Source organism: Acartia tonsa, chromosome 13 (assembly GCF_053477335.1).
Source record: "Acartia tonsa isolate MP-2025a chromosome 13, ASM5347733v1, whole genome shotgun sequence".
In the NCBI taxonomy this organism is placed as follows: Eukaryota; Metazoa; Arthropoda; class Copepoda; order Calanoida; family Acartiidae; genus Acartia; species Acartia tonsa.
In genome coordinates this window covers 13335441-13349119 of record NC_137272.1, presented here as the reverse complement: position 1 = coordinate 13349119, position 13679 = coordinate 13335441, and the positions used below count along the sequence as shown (strand labels likewise).

Sequence of the window (13679 nt, the reverse complement as noted above, 5' to 3'; positions counted from 1 at the left end):
AAAATGAATTCATGAACTTTAACATACAAACTTTTGTATGCCTCAGAATTTTTCCCTCGCTAAAGGGATCTTTTTTCTATCCTAGCTCTGTTCTGATATACGGATGCATTTTAGGCTTAGTTTTTGTCCTAAGGGCTCTTTTTAGCATAAAGCCCTTTTTAGTAAGGCAGGCTGGCAGCTGCTTTCTGTAATTATTCATACACGTATGTAGGGGTGTGCAAGAAGGGGATGTTTGGAAGGGGCCCAGGACGGAATTAATACCATAAAAAAACCTAGTTTTTACCACTTTTATGGTAAAATTTTACCAGCCTATACGATTTAAAAGGTGGTAAAATTTTACCGTAACCGTGGTAAAAACACTTTTAGTGGTACTTTCTCACGCTTTTTACCATCGATTTTTACCACAATTATCGGTAAAATTTTACCAGATTTCCGGTAAAATATTACCATTTTAGGACGCAAATTTATACCAGATTTTGACCAATTTTTACCACTTTTTTGGTAAAATTTACCGCAAATTTCTGTAAGATTTTACCGAAAAAGTGGTAAAACTGTTCAACACCTGGTAATATTTTTGCCCTAAATTGGTAAAATTTTACCAGAAATAGGGTAAATATGGTAAAAATTTACCAAAAATTGTGGTAAAAACGGGTGGTAAAAATCACGAGAAAGTGGTAAAAAACTACCTTAATTATAGAAAAACTTCGCAAATCGCAAAAATAAAAAAAAAATTGTTTTCATTATTATCTTTATTGATTGAAACACTTAAACATATTTTTTTACATAATGATTTACATAGGTACGATAGCGCGATACTATATAGGTATATATTCACAGAAATTTTCTTAATTAGTCTATAATTCTAGACGTGGTTTAAATGGCCAAATATTACATAGTTTTATTCAGATAATATAACTGCATGTTTAATCGGTTTAAGCTGAGAAATTAACACAAATATACATAGGTTTTAATTGCTGAGATCTGGATTCTAATTGTACTTTATACTAGAACATTTTTATACACAAGAAAAATATATTACGAAGTTACTTTCCATTATTAAATTTTCAAAAATTTGCTATATAGGAATAGCGGTTTCAAATATAATATTATATGAATATTCTCATCGTCAGAACAAAACTGTCAAAACTGTCATATAGATTAATGTACGTACAAATTAAAGGTGGTTAAACATATTTTTGACTCAAGATATCTTGATATATATCACTTTTTTATCACAAATAGTTTATATATGATCTGACTGGAAGGACTATTATACATCAGCTTACTTTTGTCCTTCTTTTCTTTCCTTTTGCCTCTTGTGAAAGAAGACGCGGCAGTCTGGACACAAATAGGTGCATTCGATGAGTCTTGTGTTTGTTGGCAGCTCGCTTCGGGGATTGCGTCCATGGGCGCAGGTCTTGATTTTCCCCGGTGTTGCAGTTCTTTTGCGCCTACTCAGTTTTGATGCTGGCGGGATTGTAGGAGGGGGTGGTTCAAACATCTCCTGCTCATCATCTGACACCCGATACACTGAAATTAAAATATTTTTTAAAATTATTTTTTTTTACAAAAAAATACTTCAATTTTACAATAGTTTTTTTTTCTAGCCTAACCTAACCTAGTGTATTAATAGAAAGAGTAATATTTCTAGTTTTAGCCTAGCCTAGCCTAGCCTAGCCTAGCCTAGCCTAGCCTAGCCTAGCCTAGCCTAGCCTAGCCTAGCCTATTCTAACCTAACCTAACCTAACCTAACCTAACCTAACCTAACCTAACCTAACCTAACCTAACCTAACCTAGTGTAATAATACAATGTATTACGGCATTTTCTTAGTGCCTAGTACAGAAATGTTTCACTATATGCTTTGGGCACAGTCGCTAGTATAAATATTGTACTATACCTGGGCTTTTTGGTCCGGGATTCTTTATGTTCTCATAAATTATATCAAAATCCGGTTTGTCTTCCATCCTGAAATTAAACAATCTATACTACAAAGTAAAACGATTTTTGTTTGTATGTAGCGAAGGATCTTGTTAACCGCTGAACCGATCGGGTTCTTCTCATAGGTACCGGCAAGGGAAGGGAGTGGCAAAAGAAACTTTAAGGATATACTTCATATTAGAGGGTTTAGCGTACAGAAAAATCATTTACAACACAGTCGCCAGGATAAAGTAGTAAAAACAATTTTTAAAAAATCTTACTTTGCTGGTGTTTCCATAACAGTGACTTCCTTAACCTCGTTCTCATCCGAATTTTCTGGAGAGCCAGCTGCAGCTGTTTTGTTCCTGAATTAAACAATATATATATAATAATCTATTTAAATTAAGTAGTTAACTTTTTGGTTCCACATTTACCCCTTCCACCTTACCCAGCTAGAGGCGTACTTGCTAGTACTCGCTTTTAATAAATAAAGGAACACGTTGAATTTGTCTTTACAGAAAAATCATTTACAACACTGTCGCCCGGATAAAGTATGAAAAAATAATATTAAAAGAAATATCTTACTTTGCTTCTCCTTCCATAACAGAGGCTTGTCCGACCTTCTGGTCATCCTTTTGTGCCGCCGGACATTTCTCGGGTTGCTCCCTGAATTAAGCAATCATATTATTATTAAATAGTAAACTTTTTATGGTCCACATTTACCACTCCCACCTTACCCCTAGAGGCATACTTGCTATAGTTTTGTAATATATAAAGGTGAATTTGTCTGTACCGAAAAATCATTTACAACACAGTCGCCCGGATAAAGTATGAAAAAAGATTATTAAAAGAAACTAGTGGCTACGCCCCTAGAAACCTCTAGGGGCACTTAAGGTTGGAAGGGGAAAAATCAACATCTTCCCATTTTCAATTTCAGTTTCAGAAGAGTAAAAATATTTTTTGGAGGAGGGGGTGAAGACACCCTGCACAAAAATAGTTTAAAACCTTTCCAGGACCTATAAGAAGCTTCACTTTAAAGGAGAACAATATCGGTTTAGCGGTTATCCTTCGGGACAGACAAAAAACGCTTACTACTTTATATAATAGGATATCTTACTTTGCTTCTCCTTCCATAACAGAGGCTTGTCCGACCTTCTGATCATCATTTTGTGCCGCCGGACATTTCTCGGATTGCTCCCTGAATTAAGCAATCATATTATTATTAAATAGTAAACTTTTTATGGTCCACATTTACCACTCCCACCTTACCCCTAGAGGCATACTTGCTAGTTTTGTAATATATAAAGGTGAATTTGTCTGTACCGAAAAATCATTTACAACACAGTCGCCCGGATAAAGTATGAAAAAAGATTATTAAAAGAAACTAGTGGCTACGCCCCTAGAAACCTCTAGGGGCACTTAAGGTTGGAAGGGGAAAAATCAACATCTTCCCATTTTCAATTTCAGTTTCAGAAGAGTAAAAATATTTTTTGGGGGAGGGGGTGAAGACACCCTGCACAAAAATAGTTTAAAACCTTTCCAGGACCTATAAGAAGCTTCACTTTAAAGGAGAACAATATCGGTTTAGCGGTTATCCTTCGGGACAGACAAAAAACGCTTACTACTTTATATAATAGGATATCTTACTTTGCTTCTCCTTCCATAACAGAGGCTTGTCCGACCTTCTGATCATCATTTTGTGCCGCCGGACATTTCTCGGATTGCTCCCTGAATTAAGCAATCATATTATTATTAAATAGTAAACTTTTTATGGTCCACATTTACCACTCCCACCTTACCCCTAGAGGCATACTTGCTAGTTTTGTAATATATAAAGGTGAATTTGTCTGTACCGAAAAATCATTTACAACACAGTCGCCCGGATAAAGTATGAAAAAAGATTATTAAAAGAAACTAGTGGCTACGCCCCTAGAAACCTCTAGGGGCACTTAAGGTTGGAAGGGGAAAAATCAACATCTTCCCATTTTCAATTTCAGTTTCAGAAGAGTAAAAATATTTTTTGGGGGAGGGGGTGAAGACACCCTGCACAAAAATAGTTTAAAACCTTTCTAGGACCTATAAGAAGCTTCACTTTAAAGGAGAATAATATCGGTTTAGCGGTTATCCTTCGGGACAGACAAAAAACGCTTACTACTTTATATAACAGGATATCTTACTTTGCTTCTCCTTCCATAACAGAGGCTTGTCCGACCTTCTGATCATCATTTTGTGCCGCCGGACATTTCTCGGATTGCTCCCTGAATTAAGCAATCATATTATTATTAAATAGTAAACTTTTTATGGTCCACATTTACCACTCCCACCTTACCCCTAGAGGCATACTTGCTAGTTTTTTAATATATAAAGGTGAATTTGTCTGTACCGAAAAATCATTTACAACACAGTCGCCCGGATAAAGTATGAAAAAAGATTATTAAAAGAAACTAGTGGCTACGCCCCTAGAAACCTCTAGGGGCACTTAAGGTTGGAAGGGGAAAAATCAACATCTTCCCATTTTCAATTTCAGTTTCAGAAGAGTAAAAATATTTTTTGGGGGAGGGGGTGAAGACACCCTGCACAAAAATAGTTTAAAACCTTTCCAGGACCTATAAGAAGCTTCACTTTAAAGGAGAACAATATCGGTTTAGCGGTTATCCTTCGGGACAAACAAAAAACGCTTACTACTTTATATAATAGGATATCTTACTTTGCTTCTCCTTCCATAACAGAGGCTTGTCCGACCTTCTGGTCATCCTTTTGTGCCGCCAGACATCTCTTGGATTGCTCCCTGAATTAAGCAATCATATTATAATTAAATAGTAAACTTTTTTTTGGTCCACATTTACCCCTCCCACCTTACCCCTAGAGGCATACTTGCTAGTTTTGTAATATATAAAGGTGAATTTGTCTGTACCGAAAAATCATTTACAACACAGTCGCCCGGATTAAATACCAAAAAAAGAAGTGAAAAAAATTTCTTACTTTGTTTGTGTTTCCAAACAAGCGATCTCCTCTTCCAAAGAAGCAATTTTTTGCTTTGCTGCCCTAAGGTCTTGTTTTATTTTCTGCATTGTCTCCCATCCATCGTCGTCCCTGAAAAATAAAAAAAAATAATACTAAAGTAACAGGATGTCCGTGTTTATGTACCGAAGGATCTCGATAACCACTGAACAGATCGGGTTCTTCTCATAGGTACCGGCAAGGGAAGGGAGTGGCAAAAGAAACTTTAAGAGATATACTTCATATTAGAGGGTTTAGCGTAGCTGCTAATTTGAAATATCAGGGGTGTATATCCTATATGGGATCCCCTGTTCAGGTGGTGGGGGGAAAATAACTAAAATATGTGTGGTAGGACCAAAAATTTTAGTTCTTTCAATATTTCTCCATTTCCGTCCCTACTTGGTGAGATAAAAATAGGTGGGAAAAAAATACAAAATTTTGTACCACGGGAACAAAATAAATCTTGTGCGTAATGTACACCCCTGAATGAAACTATAATTATTCGCCATAACAATAATGTTTATCCTACTCTTTTCAATCCGGCTACTACCACCTTCCGAACAGAAATAGAATGGTAACAAAAATAAATAAACTTACGTAGTGCAATCCAAAGTTAGGTTCAAATCTTCTGTATCAGACGATTTAGGAGGGGTATCAGGCAGGTCAGCCAGCTTAGCAGGCAGCTCAGGCTCAGACACACTCATTTCGTTCTTCTCTTTTTCGCTATCACTGAAATATATAAATATATATTATATATCCCAGGTAATCGGACCTTTGCCCAAAGAAGTAATTACCAAAAAATATGTAATATGTATTTATGTAATTATGTTGTGATGGATTGTCGAATCCGATTCGATGAATGGTTACCAAAATATAGCTAGGGACGGACGGACGGACAGACAGACAGACAGACATCATTCTACTTCGTTTTATACATATTAAAATATTACTCACCCACTTGTGGTTTCCGGCTTCTGTTCTTCGTGCTGTTCGTCTCTCTCTAAGTCGGCTGCTGCTGTGGCTGACATGGACATGTCGGACATTCTATATTAAATTTGAAAAGAAACAAATTATCACTGGTAATTATAAATTTTCATGAATAAATGTCCAAAAAACTGACGTAGGGAATTTTAATATAATAGGGTCCAGCAAGATCACATATTGGTATATCTTATATTGTAAACAAGTATATAGACAAATTTCATTTACAAAAAGTTAATACAAATTTGAAACGTTCTCTTTTTTAATTACAGCACATAAACATTACGGATTTTACCATGGAAATCTACCACCGTATTAATTAAAACATTCCCTACGATAACTGTCATATATATAATATTTATATACAAAATTAAACAAATATATAAAATTAACAAAAGCTAGTTGTGAATACTTTTTTTCCTTAGTTTAGGGGGTAAACTACAACTGCTATATACTGAATTACAAAAAATGCGACAGATTATACAACAAAAAATTTTCAGTATAAGCTCTTAACTTTAAGCTCATTAAACTTAATTGGTGGAAAGGGGTAGTTTCACAAAATGCATTTGAACTTAATTTTGTGAATTGCATATTTTTCTTTGTTAAGATGGTAAAAGTACGTGGTAGAAAATTTAACTTTCTTCAAATTTATGCCATATAAATAGAGTTTAAACACATTTAAACAGGTTCAAATATACGGTTCACTAAATTAACTTCAAATGCATTTTGGAAAACTACTCCTTTCTAGATATTATAAAAAAAAGTTGAAGATGAAACTTATGAAATAAAAAAAAATTACATATAAATATATATATACGTAAAGTCCTGGAATTATTGGGATTGACTGGGAGCTATCAGGTCTTCGTCTTGTTCTTCGTCTTGTTCTTCGTCTTGTACTTCGTTTTCAGACGAAAGTTCCGACGAATAATACTTGTCTCCATTCTGCCAGGGATGTATATTCTACATGGTTCGGATGTGTAATATTTTTTCCAAGTCTGCACAGGGATGTATATTATATTTCATTAAATATAAATAGATGGAGGTAAGAAAAAAAGGTAATAATTAAGAAAACTGAAAACATTTGTAAATTTTAAAAATTTTTAGCCGTGGACAAACAATATTTCTTGTGCAGAATATACACCCCTTTCCCGAATCAGCTGTAATGTAGCTGCCAAAGATACTGTAATTGTTTATGTTCTGAGAACATTGTTGAGAACTTGCTCTCTGTGGTGGTCTGGAGCTTGATCTTTTCTTCTTCTCTAACTCTTCATCTTCAGGCCTGATTCCCTGTTCCCACAATCTTTGCTTCTTCATGTTGGCCTTTACTCGTTTGTTGGCATCTCTTCTTGTCCGAGTCTCACCACGCTGGCCGAAATCGGGCAAATGTGTATTTGTTCTGTTCAACATTTGCTGCATCCTAATTTGGTTAGGTTGCTCACTGAGTTGACTATTACTACAACCTGGCTCTGGACTGAGTTGACTATAACTACAACCTGGTTCTGGGTTTACGTCTTCATCAGGATTTGATGTGCCTGCGCAACTTTCAGCATATTCCCGGCTTTCATTTTGTGCTCTGCTCGTGCTTGCTCTGCTCTGGTTTCTGTACAACACCGCTTCAATTTGATTCGTTGATGGAAATTTTGTTTGTTTTCTGGGACGTTTAGGAACTTCTTTGGTAGGCTTTGGCTTTTGGGCCACTTTTGCTTTTGGCCTGCGTTCATCTTCTTCTTCTTCACTACTACTACTACTGCCAGTTCCAGTGTCTGGGTCTGATTGATGACCTTGATCTGTATCATCACTTTCTGGTGCTTCTTCTTTGATGTCAGAAATTAAATCACCTTCTTCTTCATCTTTTTTCCACTTTGCTTTTTCTCCTACAAAGAAATAAAAAATGTTAAAGCAAATGTACATAATTGTAGCTTCAATATTATTTCCATACCTTTATGAACATTAGTTACTATTAATCAGATTCAAATGAAAACAAGCAATATTTTTTACCCTATATTTATATGCCAATCAAAGATAAAAGGGGGAATTTTGCATTGGCAGTTGCTTTATAGGGGTACAATATGGAACTGTGAAGAAACGGCGTCGCCACCGCCGAGAACCGCCAATAAAAGCCCCAAAAAAATTAGGCTGGTTTTAGTTTTGGTTTCAAAAAGTGTCACTTTCGCCCACCCCCCCCCCCCCCCCCATTTATTACATTAAGACCTGTAACTTACCGTCAATGTTGATGAGTTCTAAAATTTCCCTTTGGTTGTGTATAGAAACATTTGAGCCTACTGCAACAACCTCATAATGACCCGTGTGGTTTTCAATTATAATGGCAAGTTTGGGTAATATTATTCCACATGGATGTATCCGAATTTCCTTACTTGCATTGCCGTCATTCTTGCCCTCAATGTCCTCAACCTCCAAAATTTCGTCACTCTCGTTTCCGTCATCTTCGTTATCCACCTCGAATGATGGTTCATTTGAGTCCAGCTGTAAACTTCTCTTGGTTTTTGCTTCGGCTTCCAATGCGGTTTGCCTTCGCTCCCGGTTCTTCTTTGGAATGATCGGCACATCATCTAAATAATTATTATAGTCATTATTTCAAATAGTATAAATGTTACCCAACCCCCCCCCCCCCCCCCCCCTCCAAGGAAATAGCTTAAAATCACCGCAGGACCAATACACAGAAGAGTAGAATCCGATCTCCAGGACACAATTAATACCATAAAAAACCTAGTTTTTACCACTTTTATGGTAAAATTTTACCAGCCTATACGATTTAAAAGGTGGTAAAATTTTACCGTAACCTCGATCGATTCAGTGGTTACTCAGATCTTAAGCTTCTGACGGCCGGACAGACATTAAGCTACTTAGTATTATAGATAGCGGCTGTGCCCATACAAATTTTAGCCTAAAACCCTGTCAGGGCCTGTACGAAGTTTCCCTTAAAACAAAATTAATCCACAGGGTTTTTATCTAAGACTACTTCTCAACTAAAATATTAATAAACTTAAATTTAGGTGATACAGTTCCTACGTTTTTCAAACTATAAATAACAATACCTTCGGCATCCTCATCATTCTCATCACTGCTGCTTTCCTCCACGACACTTGTTGCCTTTCCAGTCACCTGTCTCTCGTTACTGTTGCCTGTAAATAATTAATTTATACATTAATTTTATACGTTTCCAAACAAAAAGCAAGTACTGAAAACATTTTTTCCACCCCCCACCCCCCCTACTTGGTGGAAAAAAAATTTTAAAAGGAAATGTGTTGTAGGAGGGATAGAATAAATAAATCATAGAGTTCTTTAAATATTTTTCAATTTTCCCCCTACTTGGTGAAAAATAACTAGGGGGGGGGGGGAAGAAAAATTTAAAAAAAATTAGTAGCAGAGGAAAAAAAATCTTGTGCAGTATATACACAATACGAGGAAAGATAAAACTTATAAATAATAATTAATGTTCAACAAATATGTACCTGTGATTGAATTATTTCGTCCATAAAATTCTTTCTGTCTTTGCAGTGGTGGAAAGTTTGGTGGTGGTTCATCATCTTGCATTGGCACTGTATCATCAAGATTTCCCACATTTTGGCCCTCATCGTCTGTTTCACAAATAATTATCTTCTTCGACTTTTTCGAGCCCTTTCCATGCTTCTTCCTTTTGGAGCTTGTGATGTTTTCAAATACATTTACTTTGGGTTTATTATTGGACTGGCTGTTGACAATTGGATCTTCATATAACCTACGTGGCTTTACTGGTTGCTTTACTGGTTCTGGAGTTACTGCTGGATTCTCCGCGGGTGGTATGCGTAACTCATTCCCAATCTGATCATCATTTGAATTCATTTCAACGTCGTCGCCTCCGTCATCAATTACAAGCTCCTCACCATTGTTGCTTTCTTCATCAGCAATGTTTTCCATACCATTTTCTTCAACAGCATTGCCTTCAGCATCATTGTCTTCAACAGCATTGCCTCCACCATGATTGCCTTCACCATCATTGTCTTCACCATCAGTGGATTCATCAGCAGTGGAATCATCAGCAGTGGAATCATCAGCAGTGGAATCATCAGCAGTGGATTCATCAGCAGTGGTGTTCATTCTTCCGATCTTTCTATTTCTGGAAATTTTTGTTGCTTTCTCACTGGCATTGTGAATCTTTGTCTGTTCTTCACTCATTTCTGGTTTCAAATTTACTGTGGCGTACATATAATACATTACAGCTCTTGCTATAACCTTCTTATCACTATGGACTGTCTTGAAAAATTGCTTGGATTTCTTTGCATTCCCAATGTCTGCATAATTTTTGATCTGAAATGTAGTACTCGACCTGTCATTGTTTCTTTTCAAGTAAATCTGGTTCTTTCCTTGAACTTCGTGGGGTAAGCAACCCATTGAGTGGGCACCTAACATGTAGTAAAATTTCTTGTCTTCGGCTGTAACACCTGGTGTTGAAGTTGTGATTGTCTTCGGTTTAATACGCCGCTTAATTCTTTGTATCTCTGCAGGGGCCAGATACAATTCACACATCTGTAAGGCTGATCGTTTCTGTGGCTTTTCCTTCTTGTCTTTCTTGTCTTTCTTGTCTTTCTTGTCTTTCTTGCCTTTCTTATTGCTTGTCTCCTTGCTTGGCTTGAGTTCAAAAACCTGTTCGAACTTGTAGAGGGGGGTTGACAATGCGCGTTCTTGTTTTCGCGTTACCAGCCCTCGAAATAACCTCCAGCAGACAGGATCATCATTAGCAATCATATAATCTTCGGCCCTCTTCATATTTTCACAAAAACCAGTCGCGTCCTTTTTAAAAGTGTGTTCGAAATTGCGCTTGAACCTAGATAAAAAAAGGGTTTATATCAAAACAGTCTCAATATATAACATATAACATATATCAAGAAAAGATGAACTAAAAGTCTTGCCACATAAAAAAATACATGGTACAAAATTGAAATTCTTTGAAACATATGCCATAGAAATGTAGTTTAACAATTTAACAAGAATACAATATGCAGTTAACATTTCGTGAAACTACTTTTTTAACTAAAGAACATTGAAATGCATTTTGTGAAACTACCACTTTCACATTTAATAGACGCGGAATAGATGCGATAAATAATTGAATTACCTACAAGCTTGTATGTGGTTCCTCACTAGAAAAAGGTCGCTTGAAGACACATAGGTTCCTGTTCTCCACAAATTTGGTGGGATAGCTTCATGTAGGTACGTCTCGTTAAGCACTAACTTACAATGATCCAAGAAACGTTCCACTGAAATAGTAATGAAATTTTCAATTAACTATGCATAGGTACATGTTTATTATTGTACCAGGGGTGTATATTCTGCACAAGATTTATTTTCACAAATAAAATATATATATAAAAAGATTATTGTACATGGTCACCTGCTAGCAAGAATAGCAATGCCCCTTTTATTCGGTTTATTTCCCTTGCCCCCACCTCCCTTCTCCCTGTTTTAAACGTTTTCTCATCATGTCAAATTTACAAAATAATATTTACTTACCAGTTTCGTCATCAATAAGTTCCGGAGCAGTCCAAAAGGCAGCGGTGATGCGGGCGTCAAAGGTGAACTGCTCGAACACGACATATAGGAAGGTTATGATGTCTCGGCATACTTTCAGTAAGGTTTGCCAGCCTTTATCCACTTTCAGTGAGTCTTCGAAATTTTGGATGAAAAAGACAATTTCTTCTCTTCGCATATAACCATCTTTTTCCAAGGGGTCATGGTTCTGTATTCTTTCTTTGTAAAATTCTGGTGAGAAAATACGGTCCACGACAACATCCTGATTCTCACTAGGCCCTTTATTCGCCTCCTCCTCATCAAGCTCATCCACATTGGTCAGTCTTCTTAGATCAGTCACCAAGGTTTCCACTATTTTTCCGGTTTTCTTCATTTCTGTTGTCAGGGTTACAGTATTTTCAGCCATATCTCTTGATACACTGTCTTGCAGGTCTTTGATTTCATTCTTCACTAATTCATGGTTTGTGGACGTTTTGTTTACCAAGTTTCTGATGGACGCATTAATGGGCTCTATTTGATTTTTCATGTGTGAGGTCAAGAAAGTACGTAGCTGCTGAAATTGGTTCTGAATTTGGTTCATAACGGCCCCGGTGAACAAATCCTTAAAATTAAACACATTAAACCACATATTTTCAAGTCTTGGTATTTTAAAAACTACGTGGTAGAAAAGAAGACTATCCACAAACAAGAGCAAGTGATCCTAAGCATCTTCCATCATTTTTGGACTTTGACAAACAAAAAAACTTGGTAAAATTTGACCAACTTTTTGGTAAAAATTGACAAGGTAAATTTTTAGGCTAAGTCCAGATTTTTGGACTTTGACCAAAAAATCAACTTGGTAAAATTTGACCAACTTGTTTGTAAAAATTTACAAGGTAAATTTTTATTGGTCAATGTTTACCAAAAATTTAGTCAAATCTTACAAGTTATTTTTTCCAGGCTAAGTCGATATATATCCTAAATAATTGTAATTTGTATCCTCTGGATGACAAAATGAAATAAAAATAATACCTCGCTTTCTTCCATCTCACCAGAAGGGCCAGATGATCCCTGGGGTCGTGATGACTGGGACTGGGGTCGTGATGATGTTGCAGGAGGAACTACAACTCTCGCGGTCCGTTGACTCGCGGAGGGGTGCCGTGCCCGTGGAGATGGAGGTGGGGTAATATTTATTGGCCTTATTGGAGATGTTGTGGTTCTAGTTGTGTTCTAAAAATAATATAGATAATTATTGTAAAGCATTACTTACCGAGGATTATAGTTTTAAACAACACCGGCATTATCCTAATTTTTTTCTTCTATTTTTTAAAACTTTACCCTCCCCCCCCCCTCTCCCGACAAAATGACTGTGTTAGGTTAGGCTAGGTTAAGTTATATGGTTAGAGGGACCCAATTTGTTCAACGGTTAACGAGATTTGTTGGTACAAACCCACAAACAGACATCATGTTAGTAAGTTTAGTTTAACAACAAAACACCAACAAACCAAAAACCGATAACAATAAAACTTAAAATCCTACCTTTGCTGTTGTACCTTTGCCACCTCCAGTAGATTTGTTGCTTCCAGGTTTGGCACTTGCAGCTTTGGCACTTCCACCTCTGGCACTTCCATTAGGTTTGCCACCTCCAGTAGGCTTGTTGTTCTAAAGCAAGAAATAATTGTTGTATTTACAATGCATAATAAGATATTAGATAGCAGTGGCTACGCCCCTAGAATTTTAATTACTAATATCAAATGTTAAACACACTGTGGAAAATTAATAAATAATTATACTTGGTCAATAATCTTTTGTGGTCTGTTAAGCATGAACCGATAAGGTTTTCCTTTCGATCCGGTAACATGCGAATTTATAAGTTTTAAGAGCGAAGGGTAGCAGCAATTTGTACAATAGTAAATTAGGCCTTAAATATAATTTTTACCTTTACAGAACTAGCACTCTTTCCAGTCCTCGTCATTTTGGGATCTAGCTTGGTCAATTGCCAGTCGAAATTACGCTGTTGTATCCAGGTCGTTGGCATGGGCAATTTGCATAGTTTTAAATCTGAAATGTGTAGACAGAAATTAAAATTTTATGTAAAATTAAATTAAATTGCAAACATGTACTCTTTCAAATTACAGACTAGACTTATAACACTTTAACTTCATACCCATCGATGGCCAAAAAGGTAGGGTTTTGCTAAATAAAGTTGACATGCCTTTTTTAAAATTAGCTATAAAAAATAATTTTAATGAAAAAAATATTTTAAAGTACA

The 13679-nt window shown here is 36.2% G+C and overlaps 4 protein-coding genes across 4 annotated transcripts; all 4 read right to left on the bottom strand.

Moving 5' to 3' along the window:
• Window positions 1-917: 917 nt before the first annotated feature.
• Window positions 918-2573, bottom strand: LOC145303966 (uncharacterized). Its single transcript, XM_080145636.1, has 3 exons — window positions 2200-2573; window positions 1899-1966; window positions 918-1530 (listed from the first exon to the last, which is right to left on the bottom strand). Exons 1-3 carry the CDS (start codon window positions 2214-2216, stop codon window positions 1283-1285), a joined length of 333 nt encoding a protein of 110 aa, XP_080001762.1. The 5' UTR covers window positions 2217-2573; the 3' UTR covers window positions 918-1282.
• A 2102-nt stretch (window positions 2574-4675) lies between these two features.
• LOC145304119 (uncharacterized) lies at window positions 4676-6390 on the bottom strand. The gene is made up of 3 exons (XM_080145876.1): window positions 5873-6390; window positions 5516-5647; window positions 4676-5011 (listed from the first exon to the last, which is right to left on the bottom strand). The coding sequence occupies exons 1-3, from the start codon at window positions 5959-5961 to the stop codon at window positions 4897-4899; spliced, it is 336 nt and encodes a 111-aa protein (XP_080002002.1). The 5' UTR covers window positions 5962-6390; the 3' UTR covers window positions 4676-4896.
• A 334-nt stretch (window positions 6391-6724) lies between these two features.
• LOC145335157 (uncharacterized) lies at window positions 6725-10666 on the bottom strand. The gene is made up of 5 exons (XM_080180888.1): window positions 10042-10666; window positions 9373-9900; window positions 8956-9042; window positions 8275-8469; window positions 6725-7773 (listed from the first exon to the last, which is right to left on the bottom strand). Exons 1-5 carry the CDS (start codon window positions 10664-10666, stop codon window positions 6962-6964), a joined length of 2247 nt encoding a protein of 748 aa, XP_080037014.1. The 3' UTR covers window positions 6725-6961.
• Window positions 10667-11007: 341 nt separating this feature from the next.
• LOC145335156 (uncharacterized) lies at window positions 11008-13382 on the bottom strand. Its single transcript, XM_080180887.1, has 5 exons — window positions 13347-13382; window positions 12947-13069; window positions 12440-12637; window positions 11411-12029; window positions 11008-11157 (listed from the first exon to the last, which is right to left on the bottom strand). The coding sequence occupies exons 1-5, from the start codon at window positions 13380-13382 to the stop codon at window positions 11012-11014; spliced, it is 1122 nt and encodes a 373-aa protein (XP_080037013.1). The 3' UTR covers window positions 11008-11011.
• Window positions 13383-13679: the final 297 nt, after the last annotated feature.